The 24,534-nt window shown below is 44.3% G+C and overlaps 1 protein-coding gene across 2 annotated transcripts in view; it reads right to left on the reverse strand.

Annotated features, from left to right (window-relative positions):
* Positions 1–24,534, reverse strand: part of LOC144683047 (dedicator of cytokinesis protein 9-like) — a 304,955-nt gene that overhangs the window by 125,916 nt on the left and 154,505 nt on the right. For both annotated transcript variants that reach the window (XM_078546055.1, XM_078546054.1), the window contains exons 8-17: positions 23,152–23,326; positions 17,993–18,072; positions 14,430–14,501; positions 11,917–12,057; positions 11,229–11,435; positions 9,550–9,672; positions 7,351–7,433; positions 4,160–4,282; positions 3,804–3,883; positions 3,184–3,371 (exon numbers count right to left, since the gene is read on the reverse strand). In XM_078546055.1, the coding sequence (XP_078402181.1) occupies positions 3,184–3,371; positions 3,804–3,883; positions 4,160–4,282; positions 7,351–7,433; positions 9,550–9,672; positions 11,229–11,435; positions 11,917–12,057; positions 14,430–14,501; positions 17,993–18,072; positions 23,152–23,326 (1,272 nt within the window). The remainder of the gene's footprint in view (positions 1–3,183; positions 3,372–3,803; positions 3,884–4,159; positions 4,283–7,350; positions 7,434–9,549; positions 9,673–11,228; positions 11,436–11,916; positions 12,058–14,429; positions 14,502–17,992; positions 18,073–23,151; positions 23,327–24,534) is intronic.

The following is a 24,534-nucleotide window of genomic DNA, read 5'->3' on the forward strand; positions in this document are numbered from 1 at the left end:
TACTTAAATAAATCTGCGGTCTTGTGACTAAATCGGTGATCTGGCGAGGCAGGGGGCAGGGAGCGGGAGCACCCATGGGAGGCAGACCTTGGCAGGGCGGGGAAGAGAGACGAATCCCCAATAAAGCAAGGGACTCCTTGAGGGAGGTGACACCCTTCACACTAAGGCCCGAGCAGAGTGTGCGAACTCCCCCAGGCTAGGGGGGGGGGGGGAAGCGGCAACTCCAGTGGCCAATAATTGGCCTAGGCCTCGCTCCATAAAATTGTGGACAGGTTAAAGTCGGGAAGGTGGGTGGCAGGAAAGCCACCTGGGGAATTTTACAGGCGCTCCTGCCCGCAAATCCACTGGCGGGAGAGTGTAAAATTCCACCCCATGAAACTGGCCGGTTGTTGTAAGAACTCAACTTGTTTCTTTAGGGAAGGAAACCTGCCATCCTTACCTGGTCAGCCCGATGTGTAGCTCCAGGCCCCTGGAATGGCCTAGCAAGCCACTTAACTGTATCTCAAGGATGATTAGGAATGCGCAATAAACGCTGGCCGAGCCAGCGATGCCCACATCTCAGCAATGAATAAACAAAAACATTGGGTTTTTTTCATGCATTGCTGGGATGTAGACATCGCTGGCTAGGTCAGCATTTATTACCCATTCCTAACTGCCCTTGAGAAGGTGGTGGTGAGCCACATTCTTGAACTGCTGGAGTCCATGTGGTGTAGGTACACCCACAGTGCTAACAGGGAGTTCCAGGATTTTGACCCAGCGACAGTGAAGGAATGGCGATATATTTCCAAGTCAATCTTCCCATGTATCTGCTGCCCTTGCTAGGTGCAAGAGGTTGAGGGCTTGGAAGGTGCTGTCGAAAGAGCCTTGGTGAGTTGCTGCAGTGCATCTTCTGGATGGTTCACACTGCTGCCACTGCATCAGTGGCGGAGGGAGTGAATGTTTGTGGATGTGGTGCCAATCAAACTGGCTGCCTTGTCCTGGATGGTGTCAAGCTTCTTGAACGTTGTGGGAGCTGCACTCATCCAGGCAAGTGGAGAGTATTCCATCACACTCCTGACTTGTGCCTTGTAGATGGTGGACAGGCTCTGGGGAGTCAGGAGGTGAGTTACTCACTGCAAAATTCCCACACTCAGACCTGCTCTTGTAGCCACAGTATTTATATGGCTAGTCCATTTCAGTTTCTGGTCAATGGTGACCCCCAGGATGTTGATAGTGGGGGATTCAGTGATGGTAATGCCATTGAATGGCAAGGGGCAATGACTGGGTACTCTCTTGTTGGAGATGGTCATTGCCTGGCACTTGTGTGGCGCAAATGTTACTTGCCACTTGTCAGCCCAAGCCTGAATGCTGTCCAGGTCTTGCTGCATATGGACATGGACTGCTTCTAAGTATCTAAGGAGCTGCGAACGGTGCTGAACATTGTGCAATTATCAGCGAGGATCCCCACTTCTGACCTTATGTTGCAGGGAAGGTCATTAACAAAGCAGGTGAAGATGGTTGGGCCTAGGACACTACCCTGAGGAACTCCTGCAGTGATGTCCTGGAGCTGAGATGACTGACCTCCAACAACCACAACCATCTTCCTTTGTGCTGGGTATGACTCCAACCAGCGGAGAGTTTTTCCCCTGATTCCCATTGACTCCAGTTTTACTCGGGCTCCTTGATACCACAATCTGTCAAGTGCTGCCTTGATGTCAAGGGCAGTCACTCTCACCTCACCTCTGGAGTTCAAATCTTTATTTCATATTTGAACCAAGGCTGTAATGAGGTCAGGAGCTGAGTGAACCTGGCAGAACCCAAACTGAGCAACAGTGAGCAAGTTATTGCTAAGCAAGTGTCGCTTGATAGCACTGTTGACGACCCCTTCCAAAACTTTTCTGATCATCGAGAGTAGACTGATGGGGCAGTAATTGGGGGATTGGATTTGTTCTGCTTTATGTGTACAGGACAAACCTGGTCAATTTTCCACATAGCCGGGTAGATGCCACTGTTGTAGGTTTACGGGAACAGTTTGGCTAGGGGCGCGGCAAGTTCTGGAGCACATGTCTTCAGTACTATTGCCGGAATATTGTCAGGGTCCATAGCCTTTGCAGTATCCAGTGCTTTCAGCCATTTCTCTTCAAGAAGCTTGACACCATCCATGACAAAGCAGCCCCGCTTGATTGGCACCACATCCACAAACATTCACTCCCTTCATCACTGACGCACAGTAACAGCAGTATGTACCATCTACAAGATGCAGAGCAGGAATTCACCAAGGCTCCTTAGACAGCACCTTCCAAACCCACGATCACTACCATCTAGAAGGACAAGGGCAGCAGACACATGGGAACACCACCACCTGGAAGTTCCCCTCCAAGTCACTCACGATCCTGACTTGGGAATATATCGCCGTTCCTTCACTGTCATTGGGTCAAAATCTTGGAACTCCCTCCCTAACAGCACTGTGGGTGTGCCTACACCACAGGGACTGCAGCAGTTCAAGAAGGCAGCTCACCACCACCTTCTCAAGGGCAATTAGGGATGGGCAATAAATGCTGGCCCAGCCAGCCATGTCCACATCCTGTGAATGAATTTTTTTTTAAATCACGTGGAGTGAATCGAATTGGCTGAAGACTGGCATCTGTGATGCAGGGGACCTGAGGAGGAGGCCGGGATGCATCATCCCCTTGGCATTTCTGGCTGAAGATGGCTGCAAATGCTTCAGCCTTATCTTTTGCACAGATGTACTGTGCTCCTCCATCATTGAGGATGGGGAAACTTGTGGAGCCTCCTCCAATTCACTGTTTAATTGTCCACCACCATTTAAGACTGGACATGGCAAGGCTGCAGAGCTTAGATCTGGTCTGTTGGTTGTGGGATCGCTTAACTCTGTCTATCGCTTGCTGCTTTTGCTGTCTGGCACACAACCTGGTAGCTTCACCAGGTTGACAGCTCATTTTTGGGCATGCCTGGTGCTGCTCCTGGCATGCCCTCCTGCACTCTTCATTGAATCTGATGAATGATATAAAAAATGACCAAGAGGCAAAACATCAATGGTCCCATGGAGGGAAGAGAGGAAGTAACTGTTCATAAAACCAAAGGCCAATCAGACTAAAATAACAACAATTGAGATTTAGGAACAAGCTTAGCTATTCACCATTTAAAACTCAATAAACACAAAACTTCACATTCTTTACTCACTTTTGCAAATGATTTTTGACTGTCATACTTCAGATGTTTGGGATAAATATAGAAATGATTGTTATAGGTGGTGAAAGGCTGAGATAATTTTGCTATACAGGGGACAAACTCCTCCACTTCATGAGTAACTGTGACCTTGTTACCATTTTCAAAACGTTTCACTGGGATATACGAGGAGCTAACACAAGCTAGAAAAAAAAACACAAAAATACAGCACGTTAGATTTGGAATCACATAATCGTAGTCGTAACAACAACTTGCATTTATATAGCACCTTCAACCTGGCAAAACATGCTGAGGTACTTCATAAAAGTGCTATCAGACACTCTGACATTGAGCCAAGTAAATAGACTATTTGGACAGGTGACCAAAAGCTTGGTCAAAGGTGTTGGCTAGAAGGAGCATCATGAAGGGGAACAGGGAGGTGGAGAGGTTTCGGGAGGGAATTCCAGAGCTTAGGAACCAAGCAGCTGAAGGCAGGGCCGACAACTGGGGAAGGAAATTGGGGATGCGCGTGAGGCAAGAATTGGAGGAGTGCAGAGATCTCGGAGGGTTGTAGATGGTTACAGAGGCTGCAGAGGGATTCGAATTGAAGGATGAGAATGTTAAAGTAAACTTACTCAGAAAATCTGAAGCCACATTGTCGATGTTGATATCCAAGTTCCCCAAAATGACAGGAAGTTTAGACATCTTTTCTGGTCTAATTAAACAGAAAAGAATTGCGAATTCGGAGATTAGTGGCATTTTGGGTGAACATCACAAAAAGGCAGCTGAGAAGCTAATATCATAATTACTCAATGACATAACAAATATAATTTCCAAGGATTACAAAGAACTGACAGAATTTATTCTGTCTAAAAACGGAAGTAAAACATGAAAGGATCACAGTGGACTTACATCCAAGTGGATTTCAGAAACTCTTGAATACTTCAACAAAATTTACCATTGTAACCTTAAGAAATAAAAGGACACTCACTTCCTAAAGTCCAACAACAATTTCAACAAGTCTTCATCGGAGAGTTTATTGCTATCTTGTCTGTAAAGTGCTGAGAATCGAGCACTTTTGTCAAGAGTTCCTTGACTATCTTTGAAGACGGGTCTAATGAACAGAAAGCAGAAATATAGGCTGTAAATAAGAAAGCAACTTGGGGAAAAAAAACACTCGTTAATGTCATGAGCAGATTAATGTCTATAATGTATTGGAAATTATTTTTTTAAATAGAGTTTGGTGGTGTCTGTGTCTAGGTGCAGGTATTCTAATTGGATTAAAGTCAACTGGTCTAAAGGCTTTGATGTACAGGAATAAGTAGGTTTGAAATGGTAATTAGATAAACGTGGGGAAGTTTAGAAACATAGGTGACAAGGTGACAGTTTGTATTTTTAAATAAACCATCCAAGACTGCAGGTGAAATCTCGCACCGAGCTCAAAGACATCAAGCAATGTGTTTATTTTTTTCAGCTTATTAATAAAATTGGTGGAATGAAAGGATGTTATTGTTAGAACAGGTAAAATTAAAAGCCTACTGGTACAATGGAAAATGTGCATTCAAAGAGAAAGATATGTAAAAAGGAGATTGTGCGTAAGGCAGAGACATTTTTAAGATCCAACAAGTGTGAGAAACCGCAAGCTGCTGTCTGCAAGGATCCAGAGCTGAAAGAAACTCATTTTGAATGCGACTGTCCAGGTTGTGCTTTGCCAGGTGTCTGTTTGAGATTTACTGTTGCCTTACCAGGGGTCTAACTGAAAGTAAGATTAATATGGGGATTTTTGTCGTTATTTTGTCATAATTTTGTAGACATATGTATGAGCTTACAATTTTCCTTGTATTAATAAGTGTTTAATTTAGTTTTATAAAAACCCTCTTGAGACTCGGTGGTCTTATTACTGCTGAATTCAAAGCCTGCATCTCGAAACATACAAATTGCAAAAATGGGTTATGACAGTTGTTTCAAGTTTCCCTCTGGGATTTGAACAACTCAGCCTTTACCATCAGCTGTGTCAGAATAGTTAAGTGAAAAGAACGAAATGGCGTTACTCAAAACCTTAACAAGGGTATGGTTAAATGGACGTCAGAAATATCGGCAACTATTTTTTGGATCAAGTAGCATTTTCCTACTAAATCCCTATTTTGTGCATTATTTACAGCAGTGCTGTTCCAGATTTCAACATTTATAAGCATACAACAGTCCTGTGATCAAATGTCATTTACTCCTCCACACATCTGTTGTAATTATGTTAAGTTTAACAGCTCTGTTACTGAATTCAGAATAGATGCGAAGGGTAAAATATAAGGGGGATGAGAACTTCATCAAATTTTACAGCACAGAAACAGGCCATTCTACCCAACTGGTCCATGCTGGTGTTTATGCTTCACTTGAGCATCCTCCCACGCCTGCTTCATCTCACCCTATCAACATATCTTTCTATTCCTTTCTCCCTCATGAGTTTATCCAGCTTCCCTTAAATGTATCTGTACCATTCACCTCAACCACTCCCTGTGGTAGCGAGTTCCACATTCTAAATATTCTCTTGGTAAAGAAGATTCTCCTGAACTCCCTATTGGATTTATTAATGGCTACCCTATATTAATGAGCAGCAACTTAGTTGAAAAGTTTAATCCCAAAAATGTCCAGTGTAGTTTATCATCATGGAATCATAGAATGGTTACAGCACAGAAGGCCATTCGGCCCATCGTGTCTGTGCTGGCCCCCTGTTGTGTGTCAGTAGGTAATCAGTAACTGGTAGAATAATCTTGAAGGATTCCAATCACAACATAACCTCTAAGGTGTCCAAAAAGTTTTAGACTTACATGCTGATAGCAACTTGGTGAAGGGATTTACAGTGCAAATGCAATGCAGTAATTGGTGATGACATGCTCAGCTATCATAGAATGGTTACAGCACAGGAGGAGGCCACTTGGCCTGTCATGTCTGTGCTAGCTCCCTGCAAGTGCAACCCAGTTAGTCCCACTCCCCCTTCCTTTTCCCTGTTACCATGCAATCGTTCTCTCTTCAGGAGCTTATCCAATTCCCGTTCAAAAGCCACAGTTGAATCCGTCTCCACACACTCTCAGACAGTGCGCATTCCAGATCCTAACCACTCGTGATGTAAAAAGCTCTCTCCTAATGTTGCCAGCTGCTTCTTTTGCCAATAGATTTATAGCAAGAGGTTAGTTAAAGTTTAATAACCCAAATCTTGAGCTTCAGATATTTGGGACTTAAGAGCATTCCCGATCCTCATGTTGCAGTTTATTTTCAAGCTATTAAGGGGTAGATTGGGGGGAACTATTTCTGCTGGTTGCGCAGTCTAGGATGAAGGAGCAGGGTCGAAAAATTGGAGCCAGATGTTTCAGGAGTGAAATTAGAAAACACTCCTGGGAGAAATTTGGAACTCTCTTCCATAAATTATGATTAACACTTCATCAATTGTTAGATTTAAAATCTGAGACTCCTAGGTTTTTGCTGGCCAAAAGTATCAAGGGATAAGGGTCAAAAGCGGGTAAATGGGGTTAGGTCGGAGGTCAGCCATGACCTCAATGAATAGCGGAACAGGCCAAAGGGGCTAAATGGCCCCCTCCTGTCCCCATGTTCTTTCATGTCCAATATTTCCAACATCCACATTATTTATGTAGAACTACACAGAACATACAGCACAGAAACACACCATTCAGCCTAATCAGTCAATGCCGAGTTTATGCTCCACTCAAGCTATTGAATTAACAACCAAATATAGTGCAAGGTTCTGCATTAGTTTTTCTTTTCAAAGCAACACACATTGAGGAGTTGTAAGACACATCATTTAAATTAAGTTTGGGAGCTTATTTTATCATCTGTTTTAGGACAGAACATTTTATGAGAGCGATATTTAGCTGTCTCAATGGACTGAAGATTGACAACTGGCAAATCTCTGTCTACATTGAATTTACAGCACAGATACAGGCTGTACAGCCCCACAGGACTGTGCCAGTTTTAATGCTTCACACAGGCCTCCTCCTACCTTACATGTCCTTCAATTGCTTTCTCCCTCATATGCTTATCTGGCCTCCCTTTAAATGTCTCTATGCTGTTCACCTCAACCACTCCACGTTGTGGCGAGTTGCACAATTTCCAATTTTCGGATCGTTCCTGTTTTTTTAGCATCTATGAGGTGATTGTATTCCCTCCTACCTTGCAGCCCAGGCAAAAGGCATTCTGTACTGTCCAAGTCTTGCACAGGCTTGTTTGGCATTCTTCAATACTTTCTGTGCAACCTGTAATAGTTACTGATTGATTAGCTCATCAAATAACCGCTTTGCAAGAAAGAATACAATCCATTTAATCTCACAATCCACTACAGCAAAGAAAACACCATCTGCACACGAAACAGTGTAACCTCCAATCGTACGACCAGCGGAGCCGTTTGCAATTAGCAAGTCAACGGAAGAACAACTTACATTTATACAGCACCTTTAACACAGAAACATGTCGCAAGGCATTTCACAGGAGCATCTTCAAGCAAAAATTCACGCCAAACCACATACGGAGATGTCAGGACAGGTGACTAACAGCTTGGTCAGAGAGGGTAGGTTTTAAGGAGCATCTTAAAAGGCCAGGAGGAGGCTGGAGAGGGGAAGATGTTTAGGGAGGGAATTCCGGAATTTAGGGCACAGGCAGCTGAAGACAGGGTCACCAATGGAGGGCGAAGTGGGTGGGGGTGGGCTGCAAGCGGCCAGAAATGAAGGAATGCAGAGACCTCGGATGGCTGTGGGGCTGGGGAAAGTTATAGAGGTGGGAAGGGGGTGAGGCCCTGGAGGGATTTGAACACAAGAGCGAGAGTTTTAAATTTCAGAGCTCCTCCAATGACCTGATGAGCATGTCCAATGCTGTAGTTTCAGTACTAAGCCACATGGCCCAAAACAGGATCCACTCTTTGGCTGATTAAGGAGCAGCACAATAATTGATCTCATTATCATTCATGCAATGGGATTGGGAAGAGCAGAGGGTGGTAATCGCATATCAATAGTACTTAAATGTATGCAAGGCGTGAGCATTAATTTGGGATTCACTTGAGGCCCTATGAATACAGTGGATACAAACTCAAACTGTGGCTGTTGGAGGCACATGCTGTAAGGTGCAACTCTGTAATTAAATATAGAAGTGTGTAAAGATAGGCTCCAGTTCTATCCTTCACGAACTGGCTTTCTGGAACAGAACAGAGAGAACCTCTCAACACCACCCCAACCCCCTCCACCCTCCCGATATGCACTGTGCTTAATTATAAGGTCACGAGGAATTGGATGATCTCCTATTTGTGTTTATGCATGAAGACTAATTGTCTAGATAAGGTATCAGATGACTGCAGGTGGTACAATGTTTACAGTAATGGATTTTTAAAAATGTTTGAAAATAAGTGGTCACCCATTTAAGACAGAGATGAGGAGAATTTTTTTCTCTCAGAGGGTCGAGAGTCTTTGGAACTCTCTTCCCCGAAAGGCAGTGGGAAAAGGGTCCTTAAATATTGTTAAGGCAGAGCTAGATAGATTCTTCATAAACAAGGAGGTGAAAGGGTATCAGGGGTAAGTGGGAATGTGGAGTTGAGGCTACAATCAGATCAGTCATGATCTTATTGAATGGCGCAACAGGCTCAAGGGGCCGAGTGGCCTCCTCCTGCTCCTAATGCATATGTTCGTATGTACGATCGACTGCCTTGAGGAAAAGAGAAGCAATGGTTAAAAAGAGAGGCTGTCGGGGGTGCTGGCAAGGGAAAAGATGCAATCCACAAATATTTTAAGGCAGTCCAAGTGTCACTAGATGCACAAATCTGCACACACAGCCCTGCTGATGTGATCAGCCGTGGCTCAGTGGGTAGCACTCTCACCTCCGAATCAGAAGGCTACGGGTTCAAGTCCCACTCCACAGACCTGAGCACAAAATTCTAGACTCTCTGAGGGGGTGCTGCGCTGTCAGAGGTGCTGTCTTTTGGACGAGATGTTAAACTGAGGCCTTGTCTGCCCTCTCAAGTGAATGCAAAAGATCCCATGGCTCTCGTTCGATGAACAGGGGTGTTCTCCCTGACGTCCTGACCAATAGTTATTCCGTAATCCGCATCACAAAAATCGATCATCTGGTCATGATCACATTGCTGTTTGCGGGAGCTTGCTGTGCAGGAATCAACTACTGCAATTCCTCCCTTACAAACAGTGACTGCACTGGCTATAAAATGCTTTGAGACATCCTGAGATTGTGAAAGGCGCTATATAAATGCAAGTCTTTATTTCCACACACCCCCCGCCCCAGTCAGTAACCAATCCACTAACAGGTTGCTTCACAAACCTTTGAGGTGAAGGAGTGGGAGGGAAGCGGTCAATTGTTTTCTGATTCTCGTACCTTAGCTGAATCCGAGCTTTTCATGTAGGGCTCGGCACACTGAGTGATGCCCCCTTGTAGAACCTTCTCCATACGAGCTACAAGAAATATATCTTGATGAGGACACGTGACGGAGAAAATACCCTACACACAAAAAAAAAATTCCGCAGGTTAACATTCCTTAAAATATCTTTTGATTCTAACTTTGCTGCTAACACACATAGGCTACTCATTACACCCAACCGGAATAGCAATATTGGTTTGAACTAGTACTTTTTAAAAACCTTTTTAAGTAAACAGCTTTACGGACAAATTTAATATATTTCTGTGCCTCCAATTTATTAATGTTTATATAGTCAATCAAAACTTATAGAATTTACTGCAGTTTAACAGATCATTTGACACAGTTGTTTCATTCAACAGTGAGGCATAAGCATCAAATTGGAACAGTAGGAGGCAATTCAGCCCTCTGAGCCTGTTCCACTATTCAATTAGATCGTGCCTGATCTGCATCTTAACTCCATCTACCCAGCTTGTTTTTTTACCCCTTAATATTCTTACTACTAACAAAAACCTATCACGTAAGTTGCATCAGTCCAAAACCTTTTAACGCATTTTATTTGTCCGTTGATTGGTGTGATCTTCCCAGGCGTTTGATTGCCAGGGATCTCCATCTCTCTGTCCCGCGTTGCCCTTACACATTCCTCATGGGGTTAACTACATCCAGTCCATTATATCCATCATTCATTTTCTCCTCTGCTTCCCACTCTTACATTTTCTGTTGCTCTTCCCTCTCCCATAACAGTCTCTGTCTACTGTCTGCTCAAATAATGTGACCATATTGTATCTTTCGCTTTGATGTTACACTAATTTCCTCTTTTCCCAGCCATTTCCAGCACTTCCTCATTAGTCTTTCTGTCTGTGTAGGATATGTGAAACACCCTCCTCTATGTCCACATCTCAAACACATTGAGCTTATCAACTGTGTCTTTGTTTGTTGTCCATGACTCATGAGGCATAAAACATCAAGATGACAAAATGTAGCACCACAGCATTCTTTTCCTAAGATTCAGGTTCAGTTTCTTTGATGTTAACACGCCTTTCATTCTGACAACGCCGGCCTTGGCGATCTCAATTCTCCTTCAGATCTCACAATCACATCTCCCACTCGGGGATAAGCCTTCAATTCCCCGTAAATTGACTTGCCAACCTTGCCTGAACTTTTTGAGGGCATCATCGAGAAATGGCCAGGGAAGGACACTCAATAGGTGAGACTCCTGTCTTGTGGACTTTCCGTTCACAGGTCCAGACCAGAAGATAAGGAGCAGATTACCTACTTTCCGCCTTGACTGGGAGATGTAGATGAATTCGGATCAGTTAGAATTGAAAGCCGGACTTGGCGATCTCAATTCTCAACTGAGAATTCTCAATTCTCGGCGATCTCAATTCTTTGATGTTAATGCGCCCTTCATTCTCCTTCAGATCTCACAATCATTGCGTGCAAGTTCAGCACACGTGGGAGTTATATTTTCAAACATTTGCAGTATTCCTTCAACCTCCAACTTCAAAACTGTCCCACGCCATCATAGCACACCAATTAAAGGGCTTGTCTTTAAAGGAAACAGCCTTCTTAAGCCTTGACAAGTTACCTTGTCAGGCCGGAGATGGGATATATCGTCAGAAAGAGCTTCCATCCTCACCTGTTTGGGATGCTGCAGCATACCCTCGGGGACGCCATTGACGTATTTCTGGGAAGTGGTTAAGCCATCGCCACCATTCATGATGGATGCCGAGTTTGAGAACATGTGTCGGACCGTCGGGTGATTGAGGTCAACGTGGAAGTCAGCTGAGATCTTTCGATTATTTTTTATATCAAATAGTGCCAGAGTGACAAAGAAAGGCTCCACCTAAAATATTACGAAAAATCCATCGTTATTACATACAATTTACAGCACAGAAACAGGCCATTCGGCCCAACTGGTCTATGCCAGTCTTCAGGCTCCACAAGGCGCCTCCTACTCTGCTTCATCTCACCCAACCAGCATATCCTTCTATTACACTCTTCCTCATGTTTATACCGAGCGAGCCCTTAAATACATCCATGCTATTCACCTCCACCAATCCTGTGATAGGGGGTTCCATATTCTCACCACTCTCTCAGTACAGATGTCTTCCATTATATTTATGGCCCCTGGTCTCCCCCCACAGGTGGAAACATTTTCTCTACATCTACCCTATCCTGAAGGGCTCTATCAAACCATCCCCCTCAGCCTCTGTTCAGCCTTTCCTGATGATCTCAATTCTGTGATCCAACCATGCAATTATTTTCTTTCCACCTTCTCCACTGACTCTCCGCCCACTTTATAATGTGGAGACCACTGAACTCACGTTGGTTGTGGGCCCCTCTTCATTTTCAGCCACACAGCTTTGTAGGTTGAAGGACAAATCGTGGCATTTCACCAGAAACCGTTTCCCAAATTTCTCCTCAAACGGCTTCACATCTGGTTCAATACTCGAGAAGTCAAGTTTCTTAAGTTGAAGAAAAAAATAAGATTATTCAAGGAATTGTTATAATCTGTAACACGCTGCCCGAAAGGTCGGTAGAAGCTGATTCAATAATAACTTTCAAAAGGGAATTGGATATATGCCTGAAACAGAGAAATTGGCAGGGCTGTGGGGAAAGCGCAGGGGAAGGGGGTCCAATTGGATAGCTCTTTCAAAGGGCCAGCACAGGTACAAAGGGGCCAAATGGCCTCCTTCTGTGCAGCATGATCCTATGAACTGCAGATTTTTTTTTTCCAGTTTCAATCAATGCTCACATTAAGCACGATCTGACCACTTCATGATCACATTTGCTGACCCCACCTATTTACTCCTGGATATTTATTTCAAAAATTCGACTCAAATTCTTCAAGAGCCATGCTGGGATTTGAACTTGTCTTCCCTGAATTGTTAGTCTAAAGTTATTCATCAGTCGTCCAGTAACATTGACGCTACCTCACTGTGCCCCTCCGATAAGCTGTGTAAATCCTACCTGCATGCCTGAGATAAAATATTGGGGACGACAAAATGCCAGGAGGTAACGTCTTATGCCCCAAATGGAACTTAATTTGGGTTGGGGGTGAGAATAACTAAAGAGTAATTACCACAGCAGCATATAAAACCCAAGTACCACTCAAATTTAGTGCATACTTTTAGAACAGTTTATGGACCGCTCCCATTTATGGGAGGGTTGAGAACCAGAGGACACCTGGGGAGATGGCGGTGTTATGGTAATGTCACTGGTCTCGTAATTCAGAGGCCCCGGCTAATACTCTCGGAACATGGGTTCAAATCCCACCGTGGCAGCTGGTGAACTAATTAATTAATTAATCAATTAATTCAATTCAATTAATAAAATTGGGAATTGTCGTAAAAACCCATCCGGTTCACTAATAGGGAAGGAAGTCTGCCATCTCTACCTGCTCTGGCCTACATGTGGCTCCAGATCCTCAGAAATGTGGTTGACTCTTAACTCCCCTCTGAAATAGCTTAGTAAGCCTCTCAGTTCAAGGGCAATTAGGGATGGGCAACAAATGCTGGCTTTGCCAGTTCAATTCAATTTCAATTTATTTGTCTGTACGGGAATTCATTCCAGGCACATTGTTCATTCATTTTTAAAAAAAATTACCTGTAAATGAATAACAATAAAAGAAAGCGAATTACCCTATCAGAAAAATCTAACTTTGATCAAATGTACATTCAAAACTATTCCAGTATATGAAAATAATCAGTGAGCCGCATCATGAGTGCATATCAAGGTCCTGTTAAAAGTTCTAACGCACGATCGAGAACCGATTTATCCTGTATCTGAGGGATTGTTGCCTTTTCCCTGAAAGCATCCAACAGTAATCCTGACATACAGGTTCACGCTCACTTTTGTCAAGATTCTTCAGGGACAGATTTCATCGACAAGGACTTGCTCATCAAACAACCTCCCTGCCTGGTTCAGTAATCTCCGTCCCCTTAAAGAGTCGACCTTCTTAAGACAACAGTACAAGGCAAAACATCCAAAAAGGATAGCACTCTCAACCACAGCTGTATGAAAGGGTCCCATGATTGTGGGACCTACTCAAAAGGATTTTAACTTTGAGCTAGCATAATCATGCGAGTTAAAATCCTTTGGAGTAGATCCCACAATCATGAAACTCGTCTATCCACATCCCATGAAAGAATCAAAGAAACAATGATTTACACATAGCTGTTTGGTAGTACAGAATTTGAATGTTGCTGAAAAAAGACATTTTGTCAGAGGTTTTCATCTTGCACTCATCAGGACAATTGCAAGAATAACAATGTCAGGGGAAGCAACAACTTCATACTATGTGAGAAGAGAGTGCTGATTGGTTGGCAAGCTGATTGGGCGAGGCGTTGCCATGGAGAATACATTGGTATTCTTCCAATTGTCCTGATGAGTGCAAGACGAAAAGCATCAATGAAATGTCTCTTTTCACCGATACTCAAACACTGATTTAAGGTGAATAACCAAAGAACAAATGGCAAAGTGAGGAAAAACCTCTTTATGCAGCAAGTGGTTACGATCTGGAACACACTGCCTTGAGGGTATGGCGAGGGTAGATTCAAAAGGGGACTGGATAATTATCTGTGGAGAAAATATTCGCAGGGGGAAAAGGCAGGGGGGGAGTGGGAATAACTGAGCTGCTCTTGCACGGAGAGCCAGCACGGACACAATGGGCCAAATGGCCTCCTCCTGTGTTGCTCTGATTCTAATGATATATCTAACTTGTGTGTCCAAATTCCTGCTCCATTTGCCGAAACCACAACACCTGAGCCCCAAAATGATGGTGAAATATCAGATCCAGCCTAATTAAAATAAACAACCAAATAAAATCAAAGCTCACCTGTGTATCTGCGTCCAAAACAAAAAGCTTTAACCTCCCTTCGTTCTTTTTAATTTCTATTTCTCTTGCGCTCTGCAAAGGAAACAAATGAAATATTCTGTCTTTGCGGTAAAAGGGGGGAGAAACTGAATATCGTAAACCTAAAATAAGAGCAAAAATTGCCAGAAATGTGTAGGGTTGGTCAGGACCTTAAAGTGAAAGGTCGCTTCAGGTATAAAAACTTCATTCATTCAGGGAAAAAACCTTTTTTTTTTGGTCTTCAGATCCCTCCGTAGTCTCACCCCTCCCCATCTCTCTACAGGCAAGACATCCAAAAAGGATAGCACTCTCAACTACAGCCCTAGAGAACAGTCTCATGATTGCGGGATCTACATGAAAGGGTTTTAGCTTTCTGAGGTAGCATAATCGTGTAAGATATCTGCCTCCAGGATATCTGCTCTCCTCTAATTCTGGTATCTTGAGCATCCCCCGATTTTCATCGTTTCCAACATTGGAGGTCGTGCATTCAGTTGCCTGGGCCCCAAATTCTGGGACTCCCTCCTTCAATCTTTCTTTGCTCCTTTAAGATGCTCCATGATATCTACCTTTTCAGCCAAACCTTCGGTCAGCAGTCTTAATATTCCCTCGCATGGCTTAATATTCCCTCGCATGGCTTGGTGTCAGGTTTTGTTAACACTCCAGTGAGGCATCTCGTGATGTTTTATGACAGTAAAAGTGCGACATTAGTCTCTAAGTTCTTGTTATTGTTTTGGTGTGGGGGGTGGGTGTGGTCATGCTCTGCATTGCCAACATTTTCTGTTTTTAATTACATGCCCTTGTAGGTCAAACGTAATATTTCCATCCTCAATTGAGATGAGTAACCAAATAATTACGAAAAATTATGACAATACTCCCACACCTCCTTTCAGTGTGGGGGCTGTACACTAGTCCTTTGGTGGACATTAAGTACTATTAAGGGAAAGATGAGAAGCACATGTCGTACCAAAGATTGAGAGTTCTCCACTCTTATGGTCCTTAAGATAACAACATGGCACCATCTTATAACAAAAAATGTTAAGCTTTTTAAAACAAAATTTTGTACAAATACTTATCATTTCTAACCCCACCTTTTAGCTAACACAACCTTATGAAAACAATATACATTAATTAACAGTTTTCCACATTTGTGATGAGAAGGGAGTATTTCGGTTAACTTTTCACAACTGCAGTTAGCTTTAGCATCAACTGCAGCCTGTTATATCCATTGAAGATCTAAAGTATTGACTGAAGCAGGGCACAGGAATATCCCATTCAAAGTTTAGGAAATGTTCAATGGTAATATTGGATCACAAGAATTCTGCTTCCACAATGTGATGGTTTAAGTGCATCAACATTTTAGAATTCCCATTACCCAATATCATGCTGAATATTATTTTGTCAGTGATAAGAGTACAACTGCATTTTAAGAAGTGCGATTGAAGGCACATCTCTATGTCCTTTACGAAGCCCTTGGGTAGGCTGGATTGCGAGTAGGACTAAGTGTAAATCCCTTCACACCATGTGAGGTGTTACGGTCCAACAGGTCAGTCAGTTGATCAAGGACTTGAAAAGAGAACTGGACACATCATTTCAAGGGAAGATAACCAACAGAAGTGTCCATGAAAGCTCCACCTGGATTGTACGAAAGAGGGGACCAATCAACTCGCTATGCATGACTGGTGTCGTATTCTCTGTATTGTGTGTAAAGGGGTCTCATGGTGAAGTCCTTTGTACATGTACCTGTGAATTCACGCAGAACAGGAATAATTTAAATGTTCTGTGTGCACAGAAAAGCTGTCTCTCAAAGTGCTCCAAAACTCGAGACAAGGTATTCCTGTGTTTAACACTCTCTCAGCGAGAGCCTCTCATGACCACATCATGGACTCAGGTCCCTGCATCAATTCATGGTGTGCACCTATCTTCCTGCATCGATAGGCACTATTAATAGCATGTTAGTTACACTGTTAAGATATACAGGTGAAGGGCATTGTTTAACTAAGTACCTAGAGTACTTATAAAGAGAGGCTGGTGTTTCATTGGGTTATGAGGAAACAGACATATGTAATGCTGCATTCTGTAAATAAGCCCATTTTTATGTAAAGTATTAGTGTCCAGTTTCATACTTCACCAAGAGGTGTCAGCTGTGGCTCAGTTCATAGCACCCTCGCCTTTGAATCAGAGGGTTGTGGGTTCATGTCCCACTCCCGGAAACCAAGAACTGTGATTGTACTCAAAAGAGTTGCAATCTGTGACTGTTGATAACTCAAAAGAGTTTCATACTTCACCAACTGGCTTGGAATCAATTTAACAAGCGCCACAGTGTCCCTAATATGCCACCTCCCCCTTACTTTAAATCTGTCATCACTTCTGAAAGCTCCCTTTTCCCACCACGTGTCTGTGAAAGATTACTAATTCTTCAAAAGCATCTTCCCTGAGTCACAAAGTTCTGGGCTCAAGGCCCAATCCAGAGGCTTGAACACAAACATCTCAAGCTAACTAGCGCAGTACTGCGGGAGTGCTGCACTGTCAGGGGGTCAATACTGAGGGAGTGCCACGCTGATGGAGGGTCAGGACTGAGGGAGTGCCACACCACCAGGGGGTCAGGACTGAGGGAGTGCCGCACTGTCGGAGGGTCAGCACTGAGGGAGTGCCGCACCGTCGGAGGGTCAGCACTGAGGGAGTGCCGCATTGTTGGAGGGTCAGCACTGAGGGAGTGCCGCACTATCGGAGGGTCAGCACTGAGGGAGTGCCGCACTGTCGGAGGGTCAGCACTGAGGGACTGCCGGACTGTCAGAGGGTCAGCACTGAGGGAGTGCCGCACTGTCGGAGGGTCAGCACTGAGGGACTGCCGCACTGTCAGAGGGTCAGCACTGAGGGAGTGCCGCACTGTCAGAGGGTCAGCACTGAAGGAGTGCCGCACTGTTCGAGGTGCCGTCTTTTAGGTAAGACATTAAATAGAAGGGTGAACATGGAAGCAGTCCATTAGGAGGCCACCTCCTAGGAGACTGCATCATCAACCCCGCTGTAAATGTAGGCTCAGGACCCCCATTTGATCCCATTGTCAGGGTCCTGGAGCACGTGGGAAATTTCAGCTCACTGTGTACATCAGTTACCCATATTTCCCCTCAGTCCTCCTAAACTCCCTTCAGTGAGAAAAATACAAAAAGTGTTGCCAATATTTAGTGCTGTATTTCTGCTTCAAGAACTAATCCGTAAAAATTCACATCTGTAAACTGCCTCCATAATTAATTGAAGTTATCTAGAAAAGTTAAGTAGATTAACCAGTTAAGCAGACAAAATAAGTCATAGAAAACATCACTTTTAGTGATACCTTATGGGAAATAACCCTTTATGACATACTATGGATTACATAATCACTGTCACCGTTCTCCATCATCTACTTTCTTACAAAACTGGGACACAAGGACACCCATTCAATAACTAAAAGAGAGCATTTTTGATGCTTAAAATGAACAACGTATAAAATATTTCCACGTTTATAACTGCTTTTATTGTCAAAGAATTGGAAAATAGGGCAACAGCACCTTTGTAATTTCGGGATGAAGACTTTCCCAGCTGGCTGCATGTTCTGACCTCCACTGACCGGACAACTCATCATCTGAAGCTAAATAGGAAAAACCATTATTAGTGCAGCTTTGAGGAATAAGGGCTACATACTTTCCTGCTTCTTGCTCCATGGAGACTGTTTGTAAACTTAAGCCAGATCCAAACCAGACGCAATTCATTCAAAATCACAGGATCTGTCTAAAACTGAGCAATGGCACAATGCTGATTCTAACCAGCTTGTAATGTCTGCTTTGTCCAGTAAACAATGCGTTTTAATGTTTATTTTTAAAGTGACACCCCATGCAATTTAAGAAAAAGCTTTTTAAATGCACTCATTTTTCGATGGGGTTTCAGGTTCATGAAATTGATTGTATCGAATCTCACTCCATAAACTGCAGCCAGGAAGCAGGAAGTAAAGCAGACCAAGCAATCTCTGAGCTCTATCCTAAATTCACCGTTATTTTATTCCCTGATAATTCAACTTCTTTTCTGTGAGAAAATGTCCTTGCCTCTTACAGCAATTGATGATATTTAGGCCAGTAACTTGCTAAACAACAACTTGTATTGGTAAAGCACCTTTAATGTAAGGAAGTGTCCCAAGGTGCTTCACAGGGGTATTACGAAGCAAAATTTGACACAGAGCCACATTGGGACAGCTATTAAAAGCTCGGTCAAAGAGATAGGTTTTAAGGAGCGTCACGAAGGAAGAAGCAGAAGCAGGGAGGCTTATTTCGGGAAACAACTCCACAGCGTGGGGCCCAGGCAGCTGAAGGCAAGGCCACCAACGATAGGGGCGATTAATATCAGGGAATGCTCAAGAGGCCAGAAGTAGAACAGCGCAGAGTTTCCAGGAGGGTGGTGGGGCTGGAAGGGATGACAGAGGCAGGGAGGGGCAAGGCCATGGAGGGACCTCAATTGAGAATTTAAAAATTGACGTGTTGGTTTGACCGGGAACCAATGCTGGTCAGTGAGCACAGGGGTGATGGGTGGAGAGGACTTGGTGTGAGGAAGGGCACGAGCAGCAGAGTTTTAGATGACCTCAAGTTTACGGAGGGTAGAATGTGGGGGGCCGGCCAGGTGTGCATTAGAATAGTCAAATCTAGAGGAAACAAAAATAAGGATGGGGGCTTTAGCAGCAGATGAGCTGAGGCAACGACAGTGTCGGTATTGAAGTAGTATTCCTTTTTAAAAAGCGTTAAGGCTCCAGGAGAGATAAATTTTACGATTTTGAAGCAAATCTCAAAACGCAACCTCGCATTTTTTTTTCTGTCAAGCACACCATTTGTGATGAAAGATTTGAAAAAACGACACAAGTCCTCATATAACGTAACACACTGCTGGCCAGCGGTTGATGTAGTATTTATTAAGGTCGACATTTCAACCACTGAACCACTTCCAGTTTGTGGTAAGGAGGAGAAGTTGGGCTCCCAGAAAAGGGAGTTTATAAATCATTGACAAATTAAGCGTAGAGTGTACCGAACTGACTTAACGAGGCTGAGACTTATATCCAGTTTGTGCTGAACCACTTTTCAACAAGGGAGCCTGTCAGTGCTATAGGTGGTGAAACATCTGCTGGTGTTTCATTCATTAACACACAATGGTGCAGGAAGAGTAGGTTTTGTAATTAACATTCCCGGCCTGTGAGTGAGAATCTTGTGCAATATTTATGTAGTTTTGAGCGGGGCCAGGAATTATTTTACATCATTCTGTAAGCGTTTGACTGGTTTCCAGAGTTTTGTTGTCCAGAAACTGTGTGTTTTTGCAAACAGTGCCCTTTTTCTCTCTTGCACATTAACCTTCTGCACACAGAATCACACAGCACAGAAGGCAGCCATTCAGCCCATCATGCCTGTGCTGGCTTCTTTAAAAGAGCTATTCAATTAATCCCGCTCCCTCTGCTCTTTCTTGTAAATTTCCTCCCCATTTCATGAAGTTATCATTGGGTCTGCTTCCGCCAGCGTTTCCGGCAGCACATTCCAGGTCATAACAACTCTCTGTGTAAAACAGAAAATTCCTGATCCTCCCTCTGGTTCTTTGGGGATTTGCATGTACTTTTTAAACTCTAGTCTACTTTGTCCGCTGCTCACGACGAAGTCTGTTATGTACTGTGGAGAGCAAACGCAGATCGGATGGCCACTTTGTGGAGGACCTCTGTTCGGTCCGCAAGCATGACCCCGAGCTCCCAGTGGCCTGTCAGTTTAATTCTCCTCCTCGGTCTCACACTGACATCTCTGTCCTCGGCCTGCTGCACTGTTCCAGTGAAGTTCAACATAAGCTTGAGGACAGCAGCTCATCGTTCAATTAGGCACTTTACAGCTTCTGGGCTCAACATCGAGATCGACAATTTCAAAACAATCTTGGGGCCCATTTTGTTTCCTTTCCTTTGCTTGTTTCAGTTTTTCTCATTCCCCCACCCCCCCCTCAGTCAGTTTCGCACCTGCTCCAGGCACATCTTTTATTTCTTGTTACTTCTCTTGCCCCATCTCCATTCCCTTTGGCCCTGGAAGACCAAGTCTTCTGTCACTCAACCTCTCCTGTCTCCCTCAACCCCGGCACAGGCCTTCCTTTTGTCCTTGCCCCACCCATCCCTATCTTAAAACCTATCACATCTCTAACTTTTCCCAGTTCTGATGAAAGCTCACAAACCTGAAATGTTAACCCTGTCTCTCTCTCTCTCCACAGACCTGCCAGACCTGCTAAGTACTTCCAGCACTTTCTGTTTTTATTTCAAGATTTCTAGCATCCACTGTATCATAAACCTGTGTCCTCTGGTCACCAACCCTCCTGCCAGTGGAAACAGTTTGTCCTTATTTACTCTATCAAAACCTTTCATGATTTTGAACGCCTCTTATCAAATCCCCCTCTTTACCTTCTCTGCTCTAAGGAGAACAATCCCAGCTTCTTTAGTCTCTCTACGTTCACTGAAGTCCTAAACCCTACTGTACAGGACGCAACTAAGGTTTAAAATGACAGGGTTCTTTCTCATTTTAAAGAAAAAAAACTGCAGCACAAGGATGCATCACATCCTTGCACATAAAAGCACATTTTATATATCCTGTTTCCTTGTAAAATGCTCCAGGGTTCGAGGAAGAAGACTCCTGCGCTCTTTGAGGTCCTGTCGCAGAGGAAAGGCAGAGAGATGGTTCCCAAGCCAATTTGCACCGGGTCCTCTGGATTGGAGTCCAAAAATACTTGCTCGGCCAACAGTCACTCAGCTCTGATCTCTGCGTTACTTTGAGCCGTAAAAGACTGAAGTGGATTCAGGGCAATTTCAAGTGTCAACAAGACGCCGAATTCGACAAATTGGCAGGAAATCCAATTCTTATTTTTAAATGGTGAACTAATTGAGAACGAAAATGTTTACATACAATCATTGCTTTCAGGGAGGTGCAGGGGGCACGCATTAAGCCTTGCGTAGGCAACAAGGGGTAGGGTTTCCACTCCGGACACACTGCGGAAATTAAGCGCAAATCTCTTTGAGATGGTGTCGGTCAGGTGGCACTTCGGGTTCCTGCTAATATCCATTTGGATAATCACGGGCATAAAAACCTCCTAACGAACCAGTGCAACTGGGCAGTAGAACACAGTGTTTATCAGAAAGTATTCCTTGTTGTACTGAGGAGTGGTAGCCTCCCAGAAGGAAAAAAACAGTCCAGATCAGTCTTCTTATTTCCCAATTTTTAACCCTTTTTTCCCCCTTCTGGGCTGGTGCAGTTTTGTTAATTCAGCTAAAAATGGATTTATCACCACAAACGTTTTTTTAGATCGGGGTGTCCAGTCCTCCATCTGCGAGTAACTGGATTTAAAGTCACTGAAAATGACTTATTTTTTTAAAAAACTGTACCGAACCTTTTACTATTTTCCTTGCGCTGGACACCAGTCAGTTCTTAGTGATTTAAGTATTTTTTGAAAAGTAAAGACTTCTAAAACCAGAACCTGAGAAGCATTTGAAAAGCCTCCTGGAATGAGCACAAGTAGAATCTCAGGTGTGGCCACTTTTTGCAGGCAGGGCCTGACTCAGACTCACTGAGCATTGAACAAGTGGTGAACACGAGTGCAGGTGGTTTTTTTGGGCGCAGCCCATCTACCTGTGAAATTCCCCAATCTTCCGCGGGGGTTCAACTGACTCCGCCCGGAATGCGCCGGTAATAAGGAGTGAGAAAAAAAAAGCCGGAAGTTGACCCAATGCTGCTTCAGTCGAGTCCATTTGTTTCCCGATTGACTTTGACAGCGTCTTGGCAGCAAATACTCTCCCATTTTGCTTCCTTCCACCGGATACCATGGCATGTTTAACAGCCTTAGTGCAGCTTAAGTCAAACCGCTGCACAGTGATAGGCGGAGGGCAGGGACACCATTATAAAACTGATACCACTTCACAGGCAAGTGCTTTGCACTGTTACAATCTGCGCAGTTTTATCTGATTTGCCACTTAGGGAAGCGACAGCATTAATGACGGGCGGGAATTTCAGTTTTGGGTCAGGATCCCATTGATAGCATCAAATGTGGGTCCCGACTCTGCACCAAGTCGGGAGCAGCAACCTGGCTCTGAATTTGGCTGTGTTGGCCAATTAGTAGCCACGTCATCCAATTAAGGGTGGGCAAACAAAGCTGGACGACCAATAGGAGGCGCTCCAGCACAGGAGCCGCTGCAGCCCACAGTTACAGGTGAGGGAGAGAGAGAGGACGCCTCAACTAAAATGGCCACAGCTGCCAGGCCAACACTGAGGAGGGGGCGCTTCACCACAGGGCAGCCTGTGGCCACAGCTGTGGTCAGCTACGCAGGATTAGGCAGGCGGGGGGGGGTGCCCTCAGGTTCATTCTGGAACTCTGGTCCACAAGTCTGTCGACAGGAGGCCGACTAGAAGTCTTTGATCATTTGACATTTTATTGACCTTAACCGGCCCGTGGTTGAGGTTCTGCCACTGACACGACCCTCCTGAAAGTGGCTTGGGGGCTGGATGGTGCCAGCAACCAGCACACCCACTAACAGTGCAAATTTACATACCCCCCGCCTCCCGCCCTCACCCCACCCACCCCCCGCCCGCCTGCCTCCATTCCCGTCTCCTTCAGCCTCCCTAAACACTGCCAGTCAGCCAGTCGACCAGATCAGGAAAAGTAGGACTTGATTCAAACTCACTCTCCAGCGACTCGCCATTTCTCTTCTCCTGCATGGCAGCTTCAAATGTGCTCTGGAGGATTTTATTAAGGGACCCAATCCACTCGTCCATCTCTTGGTCACTGTCGGCTGCCAACAGGTAGCTGCTTTTGTCCTGCATCTTCAGCTCGAAGGCAAACCGACGAATTCTGTTATTCTGCAAAGTACAAAGCTGATTTGTTCACATTTTTTAAAAAAAAAGCATGTAGGAATACCGCTAATGACAGCAACTTGTGTTTATACAGCACCTTTAACACAGTCAAACGTCCCAGCATGCTTCACAGGTGCACTATCAGGTCAAACTCAGCAGGTCTGACAGCATCTGTGGAGAGAAAGACAGAGTTAACGTTTCAAGTCCGTATGACTCTTCTTTAGTTCTGATGAAGAGTCGTACAGACCCGAAACGTTAACTCTGTCTTCCTCACCACAGATGCTGTCAGACCTGCTGAGTTTTTCCAGCAGTTTTTGTTTGCGTTTCAGATTTCCAGCATCCGCAGTATTTTGCTTTTACATTATCAGGTCAAATTTGACACTGAGCCACATAAAGAGATATTAGGACAGGTGACAATAAACTTAGTCAAAGAGTTAGGTTTTAAAGGAGTATCTTAAAGGAGGTAGGGAAGCAGAGGGGTTTCGGGAGGGATATCCAGAGCTGAGGGACAAGATAGCTGAAGGCACAGCCGCCATTGGTGAAGTGAGTAACACTGGCAATGTGCCAGAATTGGAGGAGCACTGATATCTCAGAGGGTTGCAAGGCCAGAGGAGATTACAGAGATAGGGAGGGCTGAGGCCATGGAGGGATTCGGAAGCCAAAGAGAAGAATTTTAAAACTGAGGCTTTGCCGAACCACGAGCCAATGTAGGTCAGCAAGAATGGGGGCTGATGGGTGAGAGTGCGAGTTAGGGTATGGACAGAGTTTTGGATAAGCTCAAATTTATGGAAGATGGGAAATGGGAAAACAGCCAGGAGAGTATCGGAATAGTTGAATCCCGAAGACACAAGATCATGGATGAGGGTTTCATCGAGGCTGAAACATAGATGGAGATCAGCAATGATATGGAGGTGGAAGTGGGCGGTCCTGGTGCTAAAGCAGACATTAAGTTAATCTTGGGGTCAAATAGGAAGCCAAGGCTGTGAAGGGTCTGATTCAAACTCAGACAGTGGCTGGGGAAAGGGAGAGAGTTGGTGACTGAGGGAAATACACAATGTGGCTTGAGAAGACCAGACTACACAAGACAAGCAGAAAGTTCCCAGTCACTGGTGTCCAGGCAGCTCAGCAACTCAAAGGGGAGGGTGTATTCAATAAACCAAAACTTCTACTAGAAATCGCGGAACTCACATTAGGCCATTCGCACACAAGCACTT

The sequence above is a fragment of the Cetorhinus maximus genome, chromosome 7 (genome assembly GCF_964194155.1).
Source record: "Cetorhinus maximus chromosome 7, sCetMax3.hap1.1, whole genome shotgun sequence".
NCBI classification, from domain to species: Eukaryota; Metazoa; Chordata; class Chondrichthyes; order Lamniformes; family Cetorhinidae; genus Cetorhinus; species Cetorhinus maximus.